The following is a 27579-nucleotide window of genomic DNA, read 5'->3' on the forward strand; positions in this document are numbered from 1 at the left end:
GGTTAACTGTGTTTGCTAGGTTTGCATTTATAAAGAGAAATCATTAACAATTAGTTTCTATAATTCATAATCCATATATTCAAACAAATGTTTCTGTTTTCAGTATTCTCTCTGGTAGGTCCCATCATTTGTATTCTTAGTTTTCACTTTAATATTTTTCCTTCGACCCGTATCTTTCTTAATATGTTTTGCTAGATCCGAAAGTTTTTCCATATTTTTTTCCCGACCAATTATACAATTTATTCCAGATTTCATAATAATCTGTTTCACTCTTATCCTTGAGTTCTAACATCAACCTATCCATTTCAGCACAGGATAAAATCTTATTTATTACTTCTTCTGAGGGTGTCTCCTTACCTTTCCATCTTTGTGCAAAGACTAATCTTGCTGCTGTTAGCATGTATAATAATAGATATAGGGATCCTTTATTGTATTTGTCCTTGGTAATACCCAGCAGAAAGAGTTCTGGCTTTGACTCGATATTCTGCATTAGTATCTCTTCTAGCCACTGTTTTATCAAATGCCAAAAGTTTTGTGCTTTTGAACATTCCCACCACATACAATAGAAGGTCCCTAGCAATTCTTTGTATTTCCAACATTTTGGTGAAATCTTTTTATCCATTTTAGCTAATCTCATAGGGGGGATGTGCCACCTATAGAACATCTTATATAGGTTTTCTTTATACGCAGTAGCTAATGTAAGCTTCCTATTCCTTTCCCATAATTCTTGCCAGTTGTCTAAATCAATACCGTAACTAAAATTTGTACTCCAAATTAACATTGTATCTTTTACTTGCTCTTCCAACATATCCTGTTCCAATACATATTGATATATCCTTTTTATCTCTTTTTCCTCCGTTCCTAATAAAATTTTATCTAATTCTGTGTGTTCTAGTTTTATTCCCCATTCTTTTTATCCTTCATATATCACGATTGTATTTGGAGGTACGCCCACCATTCAAGTTCTATCCCTTCTTCTAATAACTTTTTCCTCGATTTTTTATTTTGTTTTGTTGTTCTTGCATGCTCTGATGAGATGAGATTATTATGGATATCTAAACTACAGTACAAAGTTTAAGAAGGGGACATATGCAAACTGTTACTTCAGTACTGCATCAGATCACTTCCCTTGCTAAAAATATCATATGAGATCACTAATAACTAGTGCTGGCAAAATACATAATTCAGTTTGCAAACCAAAATATTTAACACTTGTTAAAATATTTATATTTGTATTTATGAAGTGTAATTGGAAGGATGACAAAAGTATCCCCCAAAATATAGAAGTAATATTTGGAACAATAAGTAAGATAAAATTGTCAGACTTCTTCATCAATTAGTACCGTATTTTCCGGCGTATAAGACGACCCGGCGTATAAGACGACCCCCTACTTTTAAGAAGTTTTTCAAGGTTTTGTCTTATATGCCGGAAAATACTTACATGCCCTGCCCATCGCAGAGGAGGCGAAGGCCCGACTGGCCCCGCCGGCCCTCCCGCTGCTCCCGCGCTTCTGCCGGCCCCCGAGGCGCAGTGTTTCCCGGGCGGCAGGCAGCGCCAGAAGGCAGCCACCACCCCGCCACGGCCGGCGCCCCTCCTGCTTCCCCCCCAGGCCTTGAACTTCTCCCATTGGGCGCAGGGCAGGGCAGCTCCGCCCGCAGCCTCTTTTTTAGAACTCGTGCGCTTCCCTCTCACTGTCGGCCGAGGCGCGCTCAGCCCGGGCTCCCAGTCCCTCTTCCCGGCCAGCTTCCCACCCTGCCCCTCATGGAGCTGGACTGGGCGTGCAGCCTCTCGGTGTGGCTGCTTTTCCTGGGCACCTGCTCCGCTCCTTCCCAGCTCACTTGCTGCCGGAAAGCATGCTGCTTGGCAGCGGCCTGCAAGAACCCTACAGAGGGCGCGCGCAGGCGCAGAGCGAGGCCCCGCCCTCCCCAGGGACTTGTAGTGCAGCAACCAGATTGACTTCTGATCAGCGCTTCTTTGGGGCACACATGGCCGGGAAAGTGCGTCAGAGTCCCAGGTACCTGTAAGGCGATCAGCCTGCTTCTCCCCCATTGCCCCGCGTGAGTGCCTCGCTGGCTGCCGAACCCTGCCTTTTGAGCAGGAGCGGCCTTGCCCTGCTTGGCCTTGGCCGCCTCCGCGGGTACCACTCTGGCGCAGAGCAGGCGAGGCCAGTCCCCGTTTGGCCCGCCAGCTCTGGGAGAGCTCCGCACGAGCGCCTCACCGGCTGCTGAACCCTGCCTTTTGAGCAGGAGCGGCTGTCAAGCCCCGGGCTCGACAATCAACCGAAGTGGGGGGGGAATCCGTGCAGCAACCCGGCTACCTGGCCTGCCAGCCGCTCGTTGCTCCGCTGATCAGCTGGGAGGCTGAGACTCCGGATTTGAGCCACCGACAGAGCACAGCACAGGGAAGACGTGCCAAAGCTCATCCCAGAGCCTCCCGCTGCTGGAAGCCTGCTTGCAAAAAGCAGGGCAGGCAGTAGCAGCTGCTCACGGCGCCTCCTTCCCCCCTCCCGCCGCCCTCTCGCCTCACCCTGCATCCCTCTGGCCAAGGCAAAGGCGGCTGATGAGGACACCGACCTCGCTCCACGGGCGGCGGGAAGAGCTGCCACGTCTGGGGACTCCTCCTCCTCCTTCCCCCCTCCCGCCGCCCTCTCGCCTCACGAAACAGCCTCTTAGTCCGGCACGCAGCTCCGATCCCGGCCACCAGGCTGGCTCGTCTCCGACAGCACCGCCCGGTGGAAGCACATCCCCGCGGGGGGGAGAGCGGTGCTGGTGACAGGTGAGTCCGGCGGGCGCAAGGCCCTCCCCTCGGGCCAAGAGCCAGTGGGCAGCGCCGCCTTCGCGTGGGGAGAGCTGCCCGACGCTCCCGCCCAGCCGTGTCCCGGAGCCGCGCCGGAGTTTTTTTTTCCTGGCGTATAAGACGACCCGGCATATAAGACGACCCCCAAACTTTTGAGAAGATTTTCAGGGGTTCAAAAGTCGTCTTATACGCCGGAAAATACGGTAATAGAAATTATCCATCTAAGGAATTTGTCTCACCAATTTAATAATATTTATCAAGAAATATCATGGCAGCACAAGAATTCCAGTTGTACTTTTAGTTTCAAATGAGAAATACCTACCTAAGAAATTGTGTTCTTTCTTGCACTTTTTTAATGCCAGGCTAGCTTTTTCAAGCAGGGGCAGCCCTATACCTGCAAATTGCTTTAAAAACAGCTGTTAGCTTTCTTATTATGATGATCAGGCTCACACTAAGACAACTACTGCCCTGTAATAAGAATAAACTCCCAAAACTAAGAACCAATGGAGTATATAAATCAATTTCCAGTATTAGGATAGTTATATTGGACAACTCAGTATTGCACAAAATGCAGAATTAAAAACTGAGGGCCAAATCATTAAATAAACATATAGAGTGTCAGCATCACTTATGAAGGAGATAGTACAAATAAACATCAACATAATTTAAACAGGGAGAAAAATTATCAATTGTTGGCTAGTGGCTAGCAAGTTGTGAACATGCCATATGATTGAACCCTGGTGACTTATAGGAATGTGATATCTCTTAACACATTGAGTTTGAGATGATCTGTGAAGAACCTAGCAGTGTGATTATCAAAATATCAGCACATATTCACTCTCTGTGTTTCAGACAACTGCTCTGAATTTGAAAAATTGTTTGATATTTGTTTTGGAAATCACTCTTTAAAGAATGCTCAGTTAAATTTTATTCAATTAATCCAGATGAATTTGTTTCCTCTTTGTAATCAGTATGGTAATACATTGCTGATTTCCTAGTATAATTATTTTTGTTTTAATTACAGGTGTTTATAACAAATTCCTCAAATATATTTCTTCTTGAGCCAGCAAATGAGATTAAAAGTTTGTTAGATGAGCATACAGATATGTGTAAACGCATTCTTAATATCTACCGCTACATGGTGGTACAAGTGACAATGGACAAGAAAACTTGGTAAAGTATTTCTGTTTAATAATATGGCACGTATCTCTCTCCCACTTAATTAACACTTTGGAATTGAAAAAGTTGAATACAATTTATTTAAGTTTGTTAGATGAGCATACAGATATGTGTAAACGCATTCTTAATATCTACCGCTACATGGTGGTACAAGTGACAATGGACAAGAAAACTTGGTAAAGTATTTCTGTTTAATAATATGGCACGTATCTCTCTCCCACTTAATTAACACTTTGGAATTGAAAAAGTTGAATACAATTTATTTCATAGCCTGTATATCTTTGATTTTTGTTCATCCTTATTTTCTGGAGAGTGCCCGATTTTCAGTAATAAAGCTAATTAATTGACTTTAATGCTAATGCTGTTTTGCAGGGAACAGATGCTGCTTGTGCTGCTCCGAGTAACAGAATCAGTATTGAAAATACCATCGCAAATTTTTCTACAGTATCAAGGAAGAAAGAATTTGACTTTAGCAGGAAGGCTTGCTGGTCCTCTTTTTCAGGCAAATTAATACATTTAATATTTTAATTATTCCAAATATTATAGATGAGATGGCTTTCATTCATTAGTCTACTGTATGAAATTATTAGTTATTTACATTCTTATATGTTAGTTCTCAGAACAGTCGGAATGCTCAGTGATGAATATTTTTATTTATAAATAGCAGAAACACCGATGAAATGTATTTATCTTTAAATATTTCTTCTGATTTGTTTACATAAAAATAGTTAATTATCTGTAATGGAGCTAAAACTAAGTCGTGTATAACAACGTCAAATAAAGCAATTCCCCACACATACAAAACCAAGTTTGGTGAGATTTGCTAATTTCATTGGATAATTTAGGACAGAGGTCCCCAACCTTTTGGGTACCAGGGACTGGTTCCATGGAGAGAGCTTTTTCCACGGACTGGAGGGTGCATGGTTTTGTGTGCTGCCTGCATCCTGCAAATGGAGCTTCGCTTGTTTGTGCTGACTGGTTCCTGGCATCCTGTGGCCCGGTACTGGTCCACGGACTGGAGGTTGGGGACTCCTGACTTAGGACATCATTAACATTTAATAACACAACTATATTGTATATCATACAGACATTGCAAGAATAGGCACATTTTGTGTGTATGTGTGTGTGTGTGTCTTTTTATATCCTGTTACTAAGTTCTTAAAGATATTTAGTGGCTAGTTTCAGCAACAGAACACAGAGCATTACTCCTTCTTGTGAAGGTATACATATGGCTACTTTTGGAAAACACACACACCAAAATTGCCTCCAGCAGCTAGCCTGGTTTTTCTGATGGATGGAAGAAAAACTAAGCGGACAGACATTTCTCATATGTGCCAGTGTAATTATTAAGTAAAGATAAACTTTCTAAATCAGATAGATAATATGTGAAAACAAAAGTTTAAATTTAGATGTCTATAAAGAAGAAAAAGCTACATTACTGGATAACAGTATATAGCCTAACTGCAGAATAATGCTGCAATAACATTTTATATAAAATTTATCTTTGTAATTTATTGGATTTTTTTTAACTGACCAATTTCACATTCATAGTGCTAATCTGAACAGTGCTCATAATGTTTTCTAGCTTTTTTGCTGGTGTCAGGTTTAATTGTCTGATACAACATCATGTGTAGCGACAGGTTCAAATCCTCCAAAAGGCTATATGCGAGGAGGGCTTATTTTCCCCTAACCTACAGGAAGGGCGAATGTTGAAAGACACAGAGAGGGAAAATGATCCTAGGTTGGGAAATGACGTTGTGAGTTTTGGCAAGAAATGAGTAAAAAGGAAAGTGGTTAGACAAAAGAAGAAAGGGTTAGTAGAGAAAGAGATTCATAGAGACATTTAATGATGTAGGATGAAAAGAGAGACAAGCCCAGAAATAAAAGATTAAACACACTGAAGCTGCATTATGCACTTTCATAATTTTAATAAGTTAAACATGATTGAGATTTCAGTTGTTCTGCTACAAAATATACATTTTCTTCTTTTATATTTTTTTTGTAGACTCTTATTGTAGCTTGGATCAAAGCAAATTTAAATGTGTACATTTCCCGAGAACTTTGGGATGACCTTTTAGCAGTATTGTCATCACTGACATATTGGGAAGAGTTGGCCACAGAGTGGTCATTAACTATGGAAACTCTGACAAAAGTATTGGCTAGAAACCTATACAGCTTGGACCTCAGTGATCTACCACTCGATAAATTAAGTGAGCAGAAACAAAAAAAGCATAAGGGCAAAGGTAAGTGATATTATTCAGTTGTGATTTAATTAAAGTTGAAAAATTATGATCCAAAAACAAAGGAGTCCAGAGCTACAGCATATGGTATTCCTTTTAAAAAAAAACCCACCTCTTTTTATATAATCTATTACTAATATAAAATAAATATAATAATAAATACTGTATTGTGTGTTTCTTGACTTCTGCTATGCCCCACTCCAAACCATTTCTGGGCAATTCCTAATATAAAAACAAATACAGGTAGTCCTCGACTTACGACCACAATTGAGCCCAAAATTTATGTTGCTAAGTGAGACATTTGTTAAGTGAGTTTTGCCCCCACGTCATGAAATTTCTTGCCACAGTTGTTAAATGAATCACTGCAGTTGTTAAGTTAGTAACACAGTTGTTAAAGGAATCACGGCAGTTATTAAGTTAGTAACACGATTGTTAAGTGAATCTGGCTTCCCCATTGACTTTGCTTGTCAGAAGATCGCAAAAGGTGAACACATGTTCCCAGGACACTGCAACCATCATAAATGTGAGTCAGTTGCTAACTGACTGAATTTTATTCACATGACCATGGGGATGCTGCAATGGTCGTAAGGGTGAAAATAGTCATAACTAGGGCTTTTTTTCTCATAGAACACTCAGAACGGAGTTCCGGCACCTTTTTTGGATGGAACCTTGTAGGGTAGGCAAGGCGGATTGTATGACGTGTGAGTTCCGGCACATTTTTCTTTTACAAAAAAAGCACTGGTCATAACCCACATTTTTCAGTGATGTTGTAACTTTGAACAGTCACTAAATGAACTGCTGTAAGTCGAGGACTACCTGTACAATAAGATCAATTTAAAAAATACAATAAGGGAAGTGAACAAAATGGCAAGCCTAGACCACTAACTTCAAAACCTGTGACAAACACATCTAACAATCCATTCTATCTTAAGATCTGGGATAGCAGCCAGGTCTGTAAAGTCTTCTGGAATGCCATCAGGGTGGGAACTGTCTAGATAAAATATACACAGTTTCGTCATTCTATAATTACTTTTTAAAAATAGAATAAGTCAGGACATGTTCCCATTCTTCTGGAAGGTTTAACCAAGAGATCAGCATACAGAGTTCAAGCAGCAAATATTTCAGATTCTAGTTTGGTTTTAAGAAACTTAACCCTCATTAAAATCACATACAATTTTATGAAGAAATTGAATCTGTTCATTTATCAGCACTCTTAGTTGCTATGTAAAGTAATAATATGGTCATCAGAAACATAAGAAAAAGGATTCCACTTCACCATGGATTTTTTTTAAAGTAGGAAATACACTGTTGATTAAGAAGAGTTCTGAATTCTGGGAGTTGAAGTCCATGAGTCATAAAAGAGCCGAGGTTGCCTACCCCTGAACTAGGTCAAAGGATTTGGTTTTATCAGTAGCAGATTATGTGGATAGTAATTTTTATAAAGTATCAAGAGTTAATTTTTTTAAAAAAGGTTTTTGAAAAAACTTTTGAAACTTTTGCCTCTGTCTTGTCTCCCAAGTAGAAGCAAGGCAGGAGTTAAACCACTTCTGTATTGTTGCCAAAAAGTCCCCATAGTCCCCCAAATCAAATTTGGCTCAAGAGTCTTTACAAGAAAAAAAAACATATCCTACAGGATTGCTGTAAGAATACATTCAAATTTAAATTAATAGGCATGGTAGATTACCTATAGGGAGGAAGCTTCTTTATATGACTGAAATTACACATATTAATTGTAATTAACTTCTTTTTTGATATTTAGATAAATCTTGGATATAGTTTAGTACAAGGGTCCCCAACCCCCGGTCCGTGGCCCAATGTCAGGCCATGCCTGTTTGGGTGGGCAAGCATGTGCGCGTACAAAGCTGTATTTGTGAAAGTAATGCATGCATGCAAAAGCAAACCCTCTCCCCTCTGCCCCACTGCTGCCACCACCACCAGTCCACTGAGCCGGAAAGTTTGGAGACCACTGGTTTAGTAAAGGTGTGCTTGAATCAAAACCATCTATTAAACTTTTATTACAATAGCATTTATCTTCATTTCTTATAATGTTACTCTAAATTATTATGCCTACATAATTCTCAGTGTTTGTATGAATGCTCCCATATCAGGTATTGGACATGAGTTTCAAAAAGCCTCTGTAGACAAATCATTTTCGAAAGGCTGGAGCCGTGATCAACCTGGGCAGGCCCCAATGAGACAACGCAGTGCAACAACTACGGGATCTCCAGGAACAGAAAAGGCCAGAAGCATAGTGCGACAGAAAACAGTTGGTATGTTACAGAAAACATAGATATTGGTGGTGCGAAATCAGAAAAAAAATAATGGTTAAATACATCTAACTATACATAAATGATTTCCTGCATATGTTTTATCTGTATTGTGTTTACATGGTGTATGCATGTTTCAGGCAATTTATGCCCTGTATTGGATGAAACAGTTCTGATTGTAAAATATAGATTATTTAATACTTGTATCTAAATATGTAGTTGTTATATTTTGGTACTATAAACCAGTATATATGCATCAACTAACAAAGCTGGAATCTAGATTTGACATTTTAAAAGTGGCCTATTATAGGTATGTCTTCTTGAAGTTTCCTGAATTTTAGTAATATCATTTTAGTTTTTATTTTCCCTTCCTAAAAAGTCTTAGGCTCAGTCACAAAATCTCATTGTGAAAATAAAAATATAATTAATATCAAATATGAAAAGGTTAAAAAACAGTTTAAAACTACCATAGCCAAAAAAGTGCAATTAATTGCAGAAGTTACTTAAGATATGAATTTCTAGAATTTTGGAATAAATGCTAAAAAAAACACTGAATGCTTCCATTTTCTGAATTTGATAAAGAGATCAGTGCTGTATTACCTATTAAAAAGTGTAAAAATATTAGGAGAACTTAATCTTAAATAATGCATTTCTAATTTAAGACTATTTTCCAGATACAACAGTTCAGTGGTTTGATCATCATTATTCTTACATGCTTAGTGACCATTTTAAGTAACATAATAGCTTGTGGCAATGTGTATTTTTACAGAAATATATAGAATAATAAGAAAATACTAAATCCTGATTCTTTTTGCAAATTGTTAATACATCAAATGGCATATCAGAAATTTATCAGAAATTTTCTGGCTAATGTTTAAAAACTACAGATACATAGGTTAGGTTTTAAAAATCATTAAAATAGATTGATGGGAAGCTCAGTTATGAGATACATGGCTTAAGACTTCTCTTCATGTTCAAATTTGATTTGTAACCAAACTTACTTTTCTTATGCTAAGTATTTCATCTGTATTGTACTAAGATGAATAAGCCTAATGCCAGAATTGCTTATTAGGAAGACACACATAGAGATTTAAATGTTAAATGTCCATTTGTCTTCTTTCTCCCTAGTATTTAAGAGCTATAAGCCATAAAAACTATGAGGAAATAGTGGATGGTTAGGAAGGATTCTCTGTCTTTCTAGTCAGAAAACTCTAGTGAATACACCAAACTGTATTTAGAAAGCTAAATACATAATGTATTTAATATATGTAATGTATTTAGAATGCTAAGGAAAGATTGAAAGAAATTACCATCGTAACTTGCAAGATTATTATAGTATTGTCTTCAAGCCTCAGTCTTAAAGTATTTGAAATGCACATCAGACAGCAGTTTGTCAACTAGGAATTATGATATCCATGTAAGTAAAGACTAGAGAGAACCTTTAGTGAATGAAAGTTCATATTAATTTCTGTATTTATTATATGTTTTGTTGTTAGCCGCCCTGAGTCCTTCGGGAGATAGGGCGGGATATAAGTCCCATTAATAAATAATAAAATAAATAAATATATAATAGGGTAGGCCAATAATCTGAGTCACCTGGCTGCTTCATAACCCTCGCACATATCTTGTACATCCCATCTTTAAGGTCTGTCCAGCTCTTGTCTCCCTACCAAATCTAAAATATACGCTTTGCATGAAGGTGGTCTTAAGTTCAATATCTGGCATCTCAGCATAAGACTGGAAAAGGCTTCAGAGATGCAGTCAGTCATTGTAAGCTTAGCCTTTCTTAACCTAATGCCCTCAAATGGTTGTGGACTAAAACTTCCATCATTCCAAGGTATGAAAATGAATTCTAATCCAAAACATCCAGAAGGCACCAATTCAGAACAGTTGAATGAACAGAACTAGTTTCCTGGCTTTCTCCTATCAGTCACTTTCCATCTTTACCAAACAAAATTAGTTTCAAATCCCAAATAGATCTCATTCTGTATATTTAATAGTTTATTTTAATTTCAGAAATATTCCCATAATCACTTTTATACAGGGTAGTGTAGTGGTATACTTTATGCAATTTATAAATAGCTGCATCCAGATGTTCCTTTGTATAAGCATAAAGAAGAAAAATATCCTGAGATATTTCCTTAATTTTACATACCTAAGTTTAAAATTTTAAATATTTGAGCTGCACTTTTATGTATACTTTTATGTATATACGCCATCTACGTATCATTCTACAGCAACATGTAATATTATTGCATTAATGTTCAAACTAGTTATTCATATCACTGGGGAAATACTTCTAGGACTCTGAAAAACATTCACAAGAGGTGACTCATGCTACATAGATGAGAGAAGGGCGTTTTTTTTTTTCCATATCATTAAAGCACCTGAATCTTTTGCAGCATTCATGTGCATTGAACACTGTTAGAAATTTATTCCAGGATCACTTGAAATGAAGTGCATATGCAAACACACATGCAGAAACATCTCGGAATAGTTGTCTGCTTTAACAATTCAGAGAACTGCTTTGTGTTCCTACATGTTACAAAGTGCCTTGTTTATGTGCTTTGCGTATCCCTATTTAGTCATTCCAACTATAATCTGTTTTGCTACAGGCCCAAGGCCAAGTTGCAAAGTAGTTTATGTCTGTTCTCTAAGTATATTGCAGTTATTTGATATTATATGTCAGAAATTCTGATTCTTATGCAAACTAATATTGTGTGATTTTCATTCTTTGAGGATTGAAAGAAATTTTTGATATTTTGATACCTTGGAAACTCATCAGGCAGTGTTGGATATAAAATCAGATAAAACAATATGCAGATTTGTGAGGTGTACATATGAGTGAAAGAGCTGGAGACAGGTGGGAATGTGGACCAGATAATGCCTGTTGGTGGAGGTTAAGGTCCTTTAGCTTGCACAATAAAATGCATTGCAGTCCTCACAATGTTTTTAGACTTTTGCTTTATCTGCATGCTCTAATGAAACATAGCTTTTTCAGAGATAATTTTTCAAGAAGATTCAAAATAAAGCTGAGAAAAGTCCCAAAACCAATATTTATCTGGAAGTCAACCATAGCGTAGAAGGCAAAATGCGTTCATTTTTAAAATTTCTAAACTAGCTTTCGGTCAGCAGTAATCATGTTGCTTACGCTTATCAGTTTGCATACCTCTTTCTGACTTTTGAATGTGAGCAAACAAGCATAGTTTATCCCACTTGTGTTACTTTGAAACCTAGTGGAAGGGATTTCATCAATATCTAGCTCTAAAGTCAATAACAGGAAGCAAGCCAGTGAACAAAGGACTGAATCCTTTCTTTTCTTGTGAAAATATCAATATAACCAAAGGGGAAGAAATCCATTATGTTCCTTGCGTTTTCTTATACTGTGTAGTTAGTTTCTGTGTACAAGAATGATAGTGATTTGATAATGGAACTACACTTTCCTAAAAAAATTATATAGATCTGAGAATTCCTTCATAAAATAAAGGCTGATAGCAATATATGAATCTTTCTTCCCACATTATTTATAATTTAGAATAATAATATATTTCGTAACCCCATTTCCTGTTTTTCCCCCATACATTCTCAACTTAATGTATGATTCAGAATTGGGCAGTTCATTTTTTTGTGATGTTCACCTTGAACAATTAAAGAAAAATTGGAAATATCTTAAAATACTTGATATCCTACTATCTTAAAATAGTCCCTTATCAGAAAAAATAAAAACAAAAGCATTCCATTTGCATTTTCCACCGGAAAACAAACAAAGAGTTGTTCCAAGTTTATCATTTTAATGTGCTTTGGAGAAGTATTTTGCAGTTCATTTCTTGAAAAGTTCTGGTCAGCATAAGAGCAACATATTTCACTGATATAAAATGATCCCGATTTTGCTTAATTCTTATGTATCCTACTGTTCAGTTTGCCAGTTATTCCTAAATCAAGTGGCATTTTTAAGATTTCAGGACAGTATTATTTAAAACTTATGAGGCAGCATCTTCATTATAAGTTTAAATCCTAGTAAGGAGAGCTTATCATTTAAAAAGGTGTTTATATAAAAATATTTACTGCTTTATGACATATTCAGTTACTCTTTAAGTAATAACTGATCTGTGAATTGTTCCTCGTATACTCTTGTTTGTATTGGGAGCAGACACCACATTTTTATAGTGTCTTGTGGTGTCACCAAAATTGATTTTTGTTGCTTTGCTTACTTTGGCTCCACTGAACATATGGATGGAATATCTAGAACTATATGAAAATGAAAAACAGTTAACAGACAAATTGGGGCAAAACATAGCATCACAATAAAATGATATGAAATAAAATCCATAAAGGACAATCCTAATTAGAATTCACTCTACAAATATGTACTTGTACCAAATCTTAATAAATAGTATCTCCTCCTTAATTGCTCCCTCTCGGCCACTAATCAGAGACATAAATTTGGTTACTTCAACTTTTTTTCCTTCTGGTAGGGAAGGGACTAGAATTATAAATTATAAATCTGATTACCATCCCCAATTGGAATATGGGAAGCTTTAGCTTTAAGAATGATCGAAACTAAAAATGAGAATGTATTACAGAATAAGCAAATATAATGTTAGTTCATGAGAAATTTATATTTTTGTTAGTAAGAGACTTATCAGACTCCTCCTAATTTTTTGCTTTAGATTTCTATTTAACAATAGAATGGTACCAACTTTGTTTTCATTTTGCAGAATTTTAGTATCTGGAGTAGTAGTCAAAATTCATTTTGTAAAGAAAAAAGTATCAAACAGGTCACAGGTCGGCAACCCGCGGCTCCAGAGCCGCATGCGGCTCTTTGAGCCGTCTCCTGCGGCTCCCAGCCGCCCGGTGCGCGCGCACCTCTTCAAACGGGCAGTGGTGTGCGTGCACCTCTCCAAATGGAGAGTGGCACTGCCCGTTTGGAGAGGTGCACGTGCACCTCTCCGAATGGGCGGAGGTGCGTGCGCACCTCCCCAAACCTTTGGAGAGGTGCGTGCATACCTCCGCGTGAACGGGCAGCGGCGCCGCTCTTTGAGAAAGCTGCCACAGCACGTTTGCAGGCTGCCAAAAGTGGCAGCTCTGCAGACGGCCGTGGCAGCTTTCCCAACAAGCGGCGCCGCTGCCCATTCCGAGAGGTGCGCACACACCTCTCTGAACGAGTGTAGGTGCGCGCGCACCTCCCCAAACCTTTGGAGAGGTGCGCGCGTACCTCCACGCGAACGGGCAGCGGCGCCGCTCTTTGAGAAAGCTGACGCGGCACGTTTGCAGGCTGTCGAAAGCGGCAGCTCTGCAGACAGGCCGCAGCAGCTTTCCCAATAAGCGGCGCCGCTGCCCATTCCGAGAGGTGCGCGCGCACCTCTCCGAATGAGCGTAGGTGCGCGCGCACCTCCCCAAACCTTTGGAGAGGTGCGCGCGTACCTCCGCGCGAACGGGCAGCGGTGCCGCTCTTTGAGAAAGCTGCCGCGGCACGTTTGCAGGCTGCCGAAGGCGGTAGCTCTGCAAACGGGCCGTCGCCGTCACGCAACCAGGAACCGGTTCCATCACACATAAAAAAATGGCAACCGTGCGCGTCCGCGCATGCGCAAGAAAAAACCGTTTTGCACATGCGTAAAACTTTTTTTGCCCGTGCATGGACGCACGCACGCGGCTCCCACTTTTTTTATGTGTGATGGAACCGGTTCCCAGTGGCTCTTTTCCTTTTTCAGGTTGCCGACCCCTGAAATAGGTTATAAATAGATTACAAATTTAATCTTAAGTCTTCTTCATTCCCAAGAGTTTGGGGAAAACTTTTTAAAATTTGCATGCTTTTTTGCCCAACTTGGGAATGTAAGGAATCAGCATTTGATTTTTGCCTTTCCTATGAAGTGTCATTCTTTAAGTATTTGCCTAGAAATGCTATTAAAGATGAACATGAAATTGGGCAAACTCCAGGAGACAGGAGGGCTTGGCATGCTATGGTCCATAGGGTCAAGAAGTGTTGGACATGATATTGCCCTTTTCACTTAGTCAGGTCATTTTTCATTTATTCACTTTCTGAATTTCTGACATTGCATATCTCTCCTTGAAAACAAAATTTGAATGTTGCTGTTTGAAAGGAATACTTTAACAAGAACTAAATACAATTGACTTGAGTTTTCTGTTACAAACCCATTAGTATTTTTGCAGATCAGGAGCAGCCTAAATAAAACCAACTACCCTTAAATCTCAATCTTGATCAATCTTAACTTGAAAAACAGAAAATTCATTTCCTTTTCTAAAGAACTGAAATTGACAGAAGAAAATAATTATACATTTAAGAAACAAAAAAAAGCCTGTTAATGGTTGTAAAACATAAATTGTTTCCTCCCCCCTCTCTATTTTAAACTCGATTTTAAATCTTAAAATAGCGTTTAAATCTATTTTAAATGTCACAATACATCATATTTTCCATGCAATTATAGAAAGTAAAATTGGTGTGGAAAACATGCTAAAGAATTGTGATTGAACATGGCAATATGCCTACATGTTTAATCCAGAGGGAGCCTGCATTAAAGATGAAACAGCATTTTAATCTAAAATATTATGGGAAACATATAATATTTTACCAAAACCACATTCTTACTTTACCTTTGGTCAATTTATTTAAAGTTTGGTTTATCCATTTCAGGTTTTTTTTAAATGAAGCAAACATTCAAGCTGATACCCATTTTTCTTTAGATTATCATTGAATTAATATTGCCGAGTTTTGAAAAGGAATAGGAAATGAGGAAACTAAGCTGTGAGGAACAGTATTAGAACAAAATACCATGATTAATAACAGTCTTTTCCAATATACTCTTTTAAACAACCAAAGCTAAATTAAATTTAACTTAAATAACATATTGTTATTTCTTATGTTAATATTTTTTCTTTCCATTTCATTAAAAAATGAACTTTAAAAGCAATACCTGCTGTGTTGAGGCAACGAAATATGGTAATTTAGATCCAAAAAATTAAGTTAGTTGAGATTTCATTTTGTGTTTAAGTGGCGTTTTTGTGTTTTGTTTTCTTCTTATTGTCTTTCTTTCCATTTACAAGGCACATCTTGTAATTTGTTATTGTGGCATGCTTTGAATTTAGATTTAGATTTTAGATTTTATTAGATTTATATACCGCCCTTTCCCGAAGGACTCAGGGCGGTTTACAGGGCATTTTAAAATCATACCAATACAAAATACAAAGTTAAAAGACAAATAAAAGATTAAATTATCCCTGAAAATAAAACCCCAGTTAAAATTCTCAGCCTGGGCCAGAGAGCTCAAAGAGTCAAGTCTTCAGGTCTCGGCGGAATGAACGTAGGTCAGGGGTAGTCCTGAGCTCCACGGGCAGCTGGTTCCAGAGGGCAGGCGCACCCACAGAAAAGGCCCTCCCCCTGGGTGTTATCCACCGGCAATCTTTTACCGGCGGCACCCTGAGAAGACCCTCCCTCTGCGAGCGCATTGGACGGAGGGAACTTGATGCTGGCAGCAGGTGTTCCCTCAAATATCCCGGACCCAAGCCATTTAGGGCTTTATAGGTCATTACCAGCACCTTGAATCTCACCCGGAGGGCAACCAGAAGCCAATGCAGCTCACGGAGTAGAGGTGTTACATGGGAGTATCGGGAAACCCCCATCACAACTCGTGCGGCCGCATTCTGCACCAGTTGAAGCCTCCGAGTGGTCCTCAAGGGCAGCCCCATGTAGAGAGCGTTGCAGTAGTCTAAACGGGAGGTCACGAGCGCATGAGTGACTGTGCGTAGGGCATCTCGGTCCATTGCAGTGCTTCAACAGAACTTTAGTTTGGTTTGATAATAATATCAAATGTCTGTAAATATTTCACTGAAGATTAATAAGATTCATTCTTTGAACCAATGAAGCGATTCAGAGAATTATTTTTACTGCCAAAGAAAATAATTTTAGGTTTAGTTGCAGGTATTTTTGTATTACTGAGACCGTCAGGATCATTACCTACAAATTTCTGGCATTAAGTAGAAGCACCTTAGATATACTATGAGAAATAGTTGTTTTTTAAAAAAAATCAAAACAGAAAATAAGTGTAGGTATAGGACAATGCTTTCTTCTCTTACGTGATGTTTATGGTAATATTTTTCAAAGTGTGATGGAATGAAACAGCATTTTAAGCTTCAATCGTACACAAATTTTCATGGGCCTAAATTTCATTCAATTTGGGGATTTAGTTCTAAATACATGTATAAGATTGGTCTGTCAGTGTTTTACTTTGAATACTGAGGGTTTTTGTACTTATGAAAATATAAGTGTTACTGTTTGTCTTGCCTTGAAAGAAATGAATACAAAATGTTTTATGTGCCCACTGATTATTTTTTCCTTACAGCTCTGCCAGTATCTGCCGTGCTGAAATGTTTTAATTTAATTTTTCTTCCTTTTATCTTTGTTTTCTCTGTTGCTGCTTTTTCTGTGACACGATCTTCCATTATAGTCACTCTTCTTTTTTTTTTCCTTCCCTACTTCTTTCTTTTCCTTTTTTTAAAGCCATGAGAAGCCGATCCATTGGTGAATGTGCTCTGCCATCGGCCTATATACGCAGTGCTAAAAGTGCTCCTGTCCTGATCCATACTTCCAAACCCTTCTTGCCTGACATTGTTCTCACTCCCCTTTCTGATGAGCTTTCAGGTAGTGCCACCTCTTGCTAATTTCTGCACTCCCTTTCCACTTTTTTAATCCTTCTGCTTTCAAAAATCTGCAAAATCAGTACTTTTTCAAAGTAAAACATTTAGGGGTGGGGAGAAAATAAGGGAGGTACATTTATTTGAGTTTTGTGACCTGCTGTATTTTCGGCTCATTTTGGTACTGTGAGAAGCTAGCGCTGTGCCAATTGCTATTAAAACTGCAAATTTTCTGCATCGCTTGCAGCTACCTTTTTGAATTTGTTTTGATTGAAGGGAATCTGAAATATTTTTGAAGTAAGTTTTCTTTTTGAACAAAGAAATGTTGAGGAATTTTCAGCATAACTGTTTGGTAAACTATAATTGCTGTTTATTATTTTAATTTATTTTCTGACATGATTTTTGCTTTTAATTAAGGAAATATGGCAGGAGATGCACAGTTATTGCTAAATGAACATGAGAATTGTTTTACTAAATGTACAATTGACTTTAGAGGAAAATAATTATTTATAGCTGCCTTTTAAAAATAGAGGTTTAAACTGATACTTATTACTGTGGTAATGAAATTAATTACCATCTGTTGAAAGTTTTCATGCTCTCAGTAAGCCATTTTGTACTAATTTTTAATCTACCGTAAATCCCTGTATTCCATGTTAAGTACTAAATAGTTTGCCATGTTTCACACTGATGATAATTTCTGAGGAAACTCAGATTTATTTCTTAATGCCTCTGAATTGTAAATAGTAGATGCGTTATTCTAATTCAGCTATACTGAATTATTTATAGCTTACTATAGAAAATAAGGGACATGGTGGTTCAGTGGGTTAGGACGCTGGGCTTGTCGATCTGAAGGTTGGCAGTTTGGCAGGTCGAATCCTGAGTGCCGCGTAACAGAGTGAGCGCCTGTTACTCGTCCCAGCTTTTGCCTATCTAGCAGTTCGAAAGCACGTAAAAAATGCAGGTAGAAAAATAGGGACCACTACGGTGGGAAGGTAACAGTGTTCCATGCGCCTTTGGCGTCTAGTCATGCTGGCCACATGACCACGGAGACGTCCTTGGACAAGCACTGGCTCTTCGGCTTTGAAACGGAGATGAGCACCGGCCCCTAGAGTTGGAAACGACTAGCATGCATGTGCGGGGGAACCTTTACCTTTATCTTTACCTACTATAGAAAAAAGCTAATTAAAATCTTTTTTAGTATCACCAGAGTCCTCCCTTACCTGATTTTAGTTTCTTCTAATTAAAATTCATAAATAGACAAGAAATTGGCATGCTGCGAAGCAAAGTAGCATCTTCCAAATAAACTTTAGTTCAGCATATCTTTGATAATCACATAGATGGCAGTCCATTCTTAGGAAAAAAAACCCTGTACCTTCAGCATAGTCCTTTGTTTAGAGTTGTGCTAACATGACTAGGAAAAAAAATAGTTAAAGTGATAAAGAAGGTTTTGGGAACCTGCTTTTGTGTAGAAGGCAAAAATGTTATTAGTTTGTAACTGGCCCTCCCTACAGTTTTAGTTACAACTGATAGCTATTTTATGAGAGTGTTTACAGTAATATCTTAAAATGGGTCCAGTAGCCCAAAAGTTTGGTTTTTAGTAACTTGTTATTTGTAAGCATTAGGGCAGGGCTTTTCAACCAGTGCTACGGGTACCAACTGTGGTACATTGGTAGCGGGGGAGGGGAATGAGCTGAACCGGTGGCAACACCACACAAGCCTGAGTGAGAGACGGCTGGAGCTGCAAGGCTGTCAGGGCTCAGCGGAAACACCAGGATCAGCGCCAGGCTCCAGCTGGAGCTTGGCGCTGATCCCAGTACTTCTGCTGAGCCCAGAAAGAAACGCCGATCAGCTGGAATGTTGCAGCATCTCCAGGGTCTTGTGCTTTATATTCAGATGCTTGGCAACTGATTCATATTTATGACAGTCACAATGTCCCAGGGTCATGTGAAGTGACCAAAACTTGCTGCAACCACCCAGCAGATGGGGAGGAAAATAAAAAACAAACACCCCCCCACCCCACCCACGCTGCCAATCCTCAACAGAAATGCTCACAACAGTGAAAACCTTGGACAGAAGGAAGAACGCCACCGGGTGGGCAGGCAGGTGTCTTACTCGGCAGTGGCTTGGGGGGCACTTTTTCCAGTGCCATTGTAACTTTGAACAGTCACTAAGCGAACTGTTGTAAGTCGAGGACTACCTGTACTGCATCACTTTTTTCCTTTTTTTTATCACGTTTTTGACACCTTGCTAGGCGACTGGTGGTACTCAGATGTTGCCATATCCTAAAAGTGGTACAATGGGTGAAAAGGTTGAAAAGCCCTGCATTATGGGTAGAATTAGTGGGGACAAACAAAACTGTTTTAGCTGGAATACTATATAGAGTTTCAGATAATATTATGCTGTCTTCCAAGATATTCCATTCCTATTATGTTTCATTTGTTTTTATCAATTAATATTCATGGGCTTCCACTTTAATTTGTTTCCTGATTTTTTTATTTCTTACTTCTGTAAATTGTTTCCCCAGGTCCACTGCTAGTTCTTATGCAGTGATCATCCTCTTTGGCTATATAAGAACTAGGAAAATAAATTTATTATAGTTTAAGGATAGAAGTGGGCCTTAGAAAAACTGAGCAACAACAAAGCTAGTGGAGGTGACAGTATTCCAGCTGAGCTATTCAAAATCTTAAAAGACGAGGCAGTAAACGTGCTACACTCAATTTGCCAGCAAATTTGGAAAACTCAACAGTGGCCACAGGATTGGAAAACATCAGTTTACATTCCAATTCCAAAGAAAGGCAGTGCCAAAGAATGTTCAAAGTATCGCACCATTGCACTCATTTCACATGCTAGTGAAGTTATGCTTAAAATCCTACAAGCTAGACTCCAGCAGTATGTGGATTGAGAACTACCAGAAGTACAGGCAGGATTTCGAAGAGGCAGAGGAACTAGAGATCAAATTGCCAACATACGCTGGATCATGAAGAAAGCTAGGGAGTTCCAGAAAAACATCTACTTCTGCTTCATTGACTATGCTAAAACCTTTGATTGTGTGGATCACAACAAACTGTGGCAAGCTCTTAAAGAGATGGGAGTACCAGACCATCTTATTTGTCTCTTGAGAAACCTATATGCGGGTCAAGAAGCAACAGTGAGAACTGGACACAGAACCACTGATTGGTTCAAAATTGGGAAAGGAGTGCGGCAAGGGTGTATACTGTCGCCCTGCCTATTTAACTTATATGCAGAGCACATCATGAGAAAGGCAGGGTTAGAGGAATCAAAAGTTGGAATTAAGATTGCCGGGAGAAATATCAACAACCTAAGATATGCAGATGATACCACTCTAATGGCAGAAAGTGAAGAGGAACTAAAGAGCCTCTTGTTGCGAGTGAAGAAGGAGAGTGCAAAACTTGAGTTGAAACTTAACATTAAGAAAACCAAGATCATGGCATCCGGCCCTCTCAATTCCTGGCAAATAGATGGGGAAGAAATGGAGGTAGTGACAGATTTTATTTTCCTGGGCTCCAAGATCACTGCAGATGGGGACTGTAGCCAAGAAATTAAAAGACGCTTGCTCCTGGGGAGGAAAGCCATGGCAAATCTAGACAGCATACTAAAAAGCAGAGACATTACCCTGTCAACAAAAGTGTGTATAGTCAAGGCTATGGTCTTCCCAGTTGCAATCTATGGCAGTGAAAGTTGGACCATAAGAAAGGCTGAGCGCCAAAGAATTGAGGCCTTTGAACTATGGTACTGGAGAAGACTCTTGCAAGTCCCTTGGACTGCAAGGCGATCAAACTGGTGAGTCCTAGAGGAGATCAACCCTGACTGCTCTTTAGAAGGCCAGATCCTGAAGTTGAAACTCAAATACTTTGGCCACCTAATGAGAAAGAAGGACTCACTGGAGAAGAGCCTAATGCTGGAAAATATTGAGGACAATAGAAGAAGGGGACGACAGAGAATGAGGTGGCTGGATGGAGTCACTGAAGCAGTAGGCGTGAGCCTAAATGGACTCCAGAAGATGGTAGAGGACAGGAAGGCCTGGAGGAACATTGTCCATAGGGTTGCGATGGGTCAGACATGACTTTGCAGCTAACAACAACAAAGGATAGATCTGAAATTTGAATAGAGCTTCAGAATTCTTTGATATTACTGTAGCATTATTTTCAGAAACATTAAATTCCTGAAAAAGGTATGTCTTTACAAAAAGCATCAGGGCATCCAGGAGTTAAAATATAAACAAGGGCCAAAATTAACCTGAACTATTGCCCATTTGGGTTTAAGTATTTAGTCATGTTAAAAAAAATAATAAAATGGAATTTTGCTCTCTAAAATGTAATGTCAGTTTTTATCATCCTTATTCAAAGAGATCACATATTTAAATTCTTAATGATGTCATTGCAAAGGATTTTCTTCTAATCTTGGCAGATAACTGCAACAAGGTTAATTTGAAAACTATATACTAATTGGTGAGGAGAAAATGCTATATTCTAAATTATTTGACAGGAAAAAATTGATCTTTTGGTCTGTCAAAAACAACTTCAATGATACTATAGCAAATGTGTTTTTAATGCTTAGTTATTAATAAACTATCCTTCAATTTCAATCAGCAGAACTAGTTGGGATCAGCAAGTCATTTAGAAGAGATATTTTGCTTACGAGTGAAGTGACTTTTATTTTCTTCTTGAAGCATCTTTCAAAGGCTCAGCATGGCCACTTTCAGGTCAAAGGGAGGTCTTCTGAGTATACTGAGAAAATTTTGGGAGGGGCCCAAGTACATGGAGCCCATGGACAACGTTCCTCCAGGCCTTCATGTCCTCTACCATCTTCTGGAGTCCATTTAAGCTCACACCTACTGCTTCAGTGACTCCATCCAGCCACCTCATTCTTAACCCCTGTCTTAAAGCATACCTTTTCTGAGGACATATAGCTGCCCTACATACCTGCCATGTGATCCTAGGAAAAGATGCAATTACTATACTGTAATGAGTGGCAAATATATTTGTCTGCTCCAAGCATGTTTGTGAAATGAACCTAAAGCATTTGCCAACCTTAATAGAGAGGAAGATAATATAGAAGAAAACATTGCTGGAAAAATAGTAGTATTGGAATAATATGTATTGGTAATTAAATGTTGGGTCACAGATCCGCATTGTTCTAGGCCTGTTTTTTCTTCTCCTGAAACTGTTGGGTAAATTATTTGCTCTAGTCTTCAAGAATCAAAATTTGAGGTAGTTATTTGATAAAGTAATTATTGAAGATTTTTATCAAATATGGAAACCTTGATGAAAAAACCTTATAGATAGATACTTGTGTATGGAAGATTTATGTATCTAATCTTTTGACCTAAGTAATACAGCAAGCAGTGTTCCAATACCGAGAATCTAGAAGGCTATGTGTACACTAAGAGAGACCTTATGCTGAACCCTTTAGGTGAATGCAATTCCAGAGCTGTTCAAGATTACCTTGTTGTTGTTGTTAGTTGCGAAGTCGTGTCCGACCCATCGCGACCCTATGGACAATGTTCCTCCAGGCTTTCGTGTCCTCTACCATCTTCTGGAGTCCATTTAAGCTCAAGATTACCTTATTCCATGTCTAAGAGTGAAGCAGATTATTTTAGAATGGAACCATTCAGTTAACAATAGTTTTTCCATACAAAGTTAGAAATACTTTAAAGAATATTGAGAAGAATTATGAAGGTTTGGTCCAAAATCTCGTTGCATAAAATAATTTACTGTGAACACACACCTACTTCTAAAGTGACTAGAAGCCTGAACCTAAACAGGTAGCTTCTTTTCAATAGCTTCCATGAAATTAGAGAAATGGTAATCTGTTGTATAATCAGATCAGGAAATTAGGCTGCATAACTAAATACTTTCTATTACAATTAGTATTAACTCACCAAAATTACATAGGAGTCTTTTCCAGTCCCATCTGAGAGGTCAGGGAATAAACACAGAACTTGGCAATGGACTGGGTTTGCATATAAATACATGCTATGCCTGTATCCTTCTGTAACCTTTTCAGTGGGTATTCAGTGGGTAGTCTATATGGAAGTGAAAATATATTCGGTGTAAAAGAAGTTTTATACTTTAGGAATATTTGTATGTGTCTATAATCAGTTAAGGGTAAAAAGAGAGAAAGCTACACAGAACAGAGAAAGACACATTATTTTCTCCTCAATGACCAAAAATGTTGTTATTGAGGCAATACTTAATTAATATTATCTTATATAGGGATGTTAAACAGAATACTAAGCAACCCAACAGTCCAGATGAATAATAATAATAAAAAAATGTGTTACCCTCACTGATGACATATACTTTAGGAATCGCTGATAATGGAGTGACAATAATTGGCTTACTGTATTTGTTTTCCCATGCCTTTCCTTCTATAGGAACAGGAGATTAGGACATTCTTTATCTGATAGGTCTGATGATGATTTAGCTGATTATAGTTTTTATGTATTGTGAGATTTATGAGAACATAAAAGGAATCCAAGACCCACTTTGATATAGTGGTTAAGGCATCAGGCTAGAAACTGGGAAACAGTGTGTTCTAGTCCCACTTTAGTCACAGAGCCAGCTAAGTAATCCAATCACTCACTCTCATCCCTAGGAAGAAGAAAGCAGTAACAAACCATATTGGAAATCTTGCCAAAAAAACCTGTAGGGCTAGTTCAGGCAGTCACCAGGGGTCAGCAATGACTTGAAAGCACTAAAAGAGAGGAGCCTTCTAAATCTAGCCAGTTAGCCCAATATTCACACACCAGTATATACAGGGAACTCATAAAAATGATCAGGAGGGTGTTAATCATTATTCACTGCTGTTCTCTAACACATATTCAAGATACTATGCTGCTTGTTTCAGATGCGATAAAAAGCTATCAAGAGTAATCATCTTTGGTAGCCTGATCTGTCATGAATGTGTTTAATTCCCTTTCTAAATTATATTATATAAAGAAGTACTTCTTGTTATGAGTCTTGAATCTGTCCATGTTTAGTTTTTATCTCTAATAATTCTCATAGGATGAAAAGTACTGTATATTTTTCATACCATGCCAAAACTTACATATACCTGTCATGCCATCTCTTCCTTGCTCCAGGCTAAAACCCCATCCTCATAAACTAATTGCTTTGATCACCTCATCATTTATGTTGTCATTTTTTGCAGTCTTTCTAGCTCTGTAATAATCTTCAGGTATGATGATGCTAACTATACATAGAACATTATAAGTGCAGTCTTATAATAATTATATAAAGGCATTAGTCTGTTGAGGTGTTTTCAGTTTCTGTTCTAATAATTGTCAGGCCACATACCCAAATTTAGTAGGAAAGCATAATTCTTAAAAAGAGCTTGACCTTTTAGAAAAGCAATTAGAAACTAATATATCTATTCTCAAGATTTGTTCCTATCCTCCCAAGTTAATGCAGGTTGTCCTCAACTTCCAACCACAGTTGAGCTCAAAGTTTCCATTCCTAAGTATGACAGTTGTTAAATGAGTTTTTCCTCTTTTTACGACCTTTCTTGCCACATTTCTGAAGTGAATCATAGCAATTGTTAAATGAATCATTCAGTCATAAGCAAATCTGGCTTCCCCCATTGACTTTGCTTGTTGGAAGCTGACTGGGAAGGTTAAAGGTGGTGATCACCTGACCCCCATAAACACATGCCAGGTGCCAAGCATTTGATCACATGACCATGGGGATGCTGCAACAGTTGTAAGTGTGAGAACAGGTCATAAGTCATTTTTTTTCAGTGCTATTCTAACTTCGAATGGCCACAAATTGTTGTATGTCAGTTACTGCCTGTAAATACTTAGCTGGTTGCCTGAAGACCTTAAGGCTTAAGCAGTTCAAATACAAGGGCCCGTTTTAGCCTGGGAATCACCAGTTCCTTCTTATCCACTTACTCCTAGTCTCAGTCCTTACAGTACTGTAATTCTAAACAGGAGAAATTTTTAAGTTGCCTCAAACCTATTTCTTAATCACTAATTGCCAGTTCAAATCACACTAGTATATGCATTACATTAGAGACTTTGTGCAATTATGCATTCATTAATGTTTACATTAAACTGCACATGTCATTTTGAACCCATTCACTAACTGGGAGTTATCTTTTAGGAGCTTATTGTAATTTACAAGTCCAGATGATTTATAAATAAATTAAAAAAATATTGAACTCAACAATGATTCCTCAAAGCCCTCTTTAAGCATCTTTCCATTTTGAACACTGTCCACTGTTTCTATTGTTTCCTGTTCTTTGGTTAGTTTCCAGTCTTATCAGATCTGCTAGGTTTATTCACTGCAGGCAAACTGGGCCCACAACCAGAAATTTGATCCTGACAGGACTCAAGTTTGACTCAGACTTCCATCCTTCTGAGGTCAGTAAAATGAGGAGCCAAATTGTTGAGGATGATATGTTCACATTGTAAACCGCTCAGAGAGTGCTGTAAAGCGGTATATAAGGGTGGTATATAAGTCTAAGCACTATTGTTATTATTTTAAGTGACATATATTTTTGTCAGAGTGCCAGCAATTTCCCCATTCACTTATTTAAAAACTCTTGTTTAATTGTAGTTATGATATTTCACTTAATTCCCCTTTTGAAAAGAACAAGAACAATTATGGTTAATATTACTATACTATTAGATTCTTTTGTCTAATGTCCAACATCCTAGGCTGCTCTTTTGAATATGTGTTTTTCAGTCTTTTTTATCTGTTTACATTTCTTTTCATAAGTTTATTTTCATTTTTTGGCAAAACTCTATTTTATATAAAGGATTCCTTCTTGCCTCTATTACACTGACTCTCAATTAATGGTAAGTTGTTGGACTGGCAGCAGGAAGACCAATTTTCATGTCTATCCTTAGCAATAGACATTCACTGGGTGATTGTGGGCCAATAGTTTCTTTTATCCCAATCTACGTGACATGAAATGTATGTGTGGTTCACATATTTATGCCACACACAAATAAGTAGCTTTGGATTTATAAATAAATAAATAAATAAGTAAATCAACAAGTATAATGTTTTGGATTCATTTGTTTAATTGGGTACTCTTTATCTAATTTTAGGGCTTGTATAGACAATAAATCACACTTTATGTCATATTTATGCAGAAATAGTGATGATTCAAAAGGAGTCACAAACTTACAAGAACCTTTATAAATGTAACTAATCATTTTTCCCCAAAGAAAAAGAAATGCAAGAAAGCAAAATGGCTGTCTGAGGAAGCTTTGCAAATAGCTGAGGAAAGGAGGGAAGCGAAAGGCAAGGGAGAAAAAGAAAGATATGCCCAATTAAATGCAGAATTCCAAAGAATAGCAAGAAGAGATAAGAATGCCTTCTTAAATGAACAATGCAAAGAAATAGAAGAAAACAATAGAATAGGGAGGACCAGAGATCTTTTCAAGAAAATTGGAGAGATGAAAGCAATGTTTCATGCAAAAATGGGCATGATAAAGGACCAAAATGGCAGGGACCTAACAGAGGCAGAAGAGATTAAGAAGAGGTGGCAAAATTACACAGAAGAACTATACAAGAATGAGCTTAACGTCCCTGATAATCACAATGAGGTGGTCACTGACCTCGAGCCAGACATCCTAGAATGTGAAGTGAAGTGGGCCTTAGAAAAGCTGAGCAACAACAAAGCTAGTGGAGGTGACAGTATTCCAGCTGAGCTATTCAAAATCTTAAAAGACGGTGCAGTAAAAGTGCTACATTCAATTTGCCAGCAAATTTGGAAAACTCAACAGTGGCCACAGGATTGGAAAAGATCAGTTTACATTCCAATTCCAAAGAAAGGCAGTGCCAAAGAATGTTCAAACTATCGCACCATTGCTCTCATTTCTCATGCTAGTAAAGTCATGCTTAAAATTCTACAAGCTAGACTCCAGCAGTATGTGGATCGAGAACTACCAGAAGTACAGGCAGGATTTCGAAGAGGCAGAGGAACTAGAGATCAAATTGCTAACATACACTGGATTATAGAGAAAGCTAGAGAGTTCCAGAAAAATATCTACTTCTGCTTCATTGACTATGCTAAAGCCTTTGTTTGTGTGGATCATAACAAACTCTGGCAAGTCCTTAAAGAGATGGGCATACCAGACCATCTTATTTGTCTCTTGAAAAATCTTTATGCGGGCCAAGAAGCAACAGTGAGAACTGGACACGGAACCACTGATTGGTTCAAAATTGGAAAAGGAGTCCGGCAAGGGTGTATACTGTCACCCTGCCTATTTAACTTATATGCAGGGCACATCATGAGAAAGGCAGGGCTAGATGAATCAAAAGTTGGAATTAAGATTGCCGGAAGAAACATCAACAACCTAAGATATGCAGATGATACCACTCTAATGGCAGAAAGTGAAGAAGAACTAAAGAGCCTCTTGTTGCGGGTGAAGAAGGAGAGTTGAAACTAAACATTAAGAAAACCAAGATCATGG

At 38.3% G+C, this 27579-nt stretch overlaps 1 protein-coding gene across 4 annotated transcripts in view; it reads left to right on the forward strand.

Annotated features, from left to right (window-relative positions):
* RALGAPA1 (Ral GTPase activating protein catalytic subunit alpha 1) overlaps positions 1-27579 on the forward strand; it is a 142167-nt gene that overhangs the window by 23324 nt on the left and 91264 nt on the right. For 3 of the 4 annotated variants that reach the window (XR_014492269.1, XR_014492270.1, XM_083360893.1), the window contains exons 13-16: positions 3822-3970; positions 4349-4478; positions 5982-6219; positions 8325-8486. Coding sequence is in view for 2 of the 4 variants with exons in the window: in XM_083360893.1 (XP_083217019.1) it covers positions 3822-3970; positions 4349-4478; positions 5982-6219; positions 8325-8486 (679 nt within the window). In the remaining 2 variants the exon portion in view is untranslated. Of the gene's footprint in view, positions 1-3821; positions 3971-4348; positions 4479-5981; positions 6220-8324; positions 8487-16998; positions 17140-27579 lie in introns of all 4 variants that reach the window. The other variant, XM_083360894.1, reaches the window with a different exon arrangement.

The sequence above is a fragment of the Vipera ursinii genome (assembly GCF_947247035.1).
Source record: "Vipera ursinii genome assembly, chromosome: 1".
Taxonomy (NCBI): Eukaryota; Metazoa; Chordata; class Lepidosauria; order Squamata; family Viperidae; genus Vipera; species Vipera ursinii.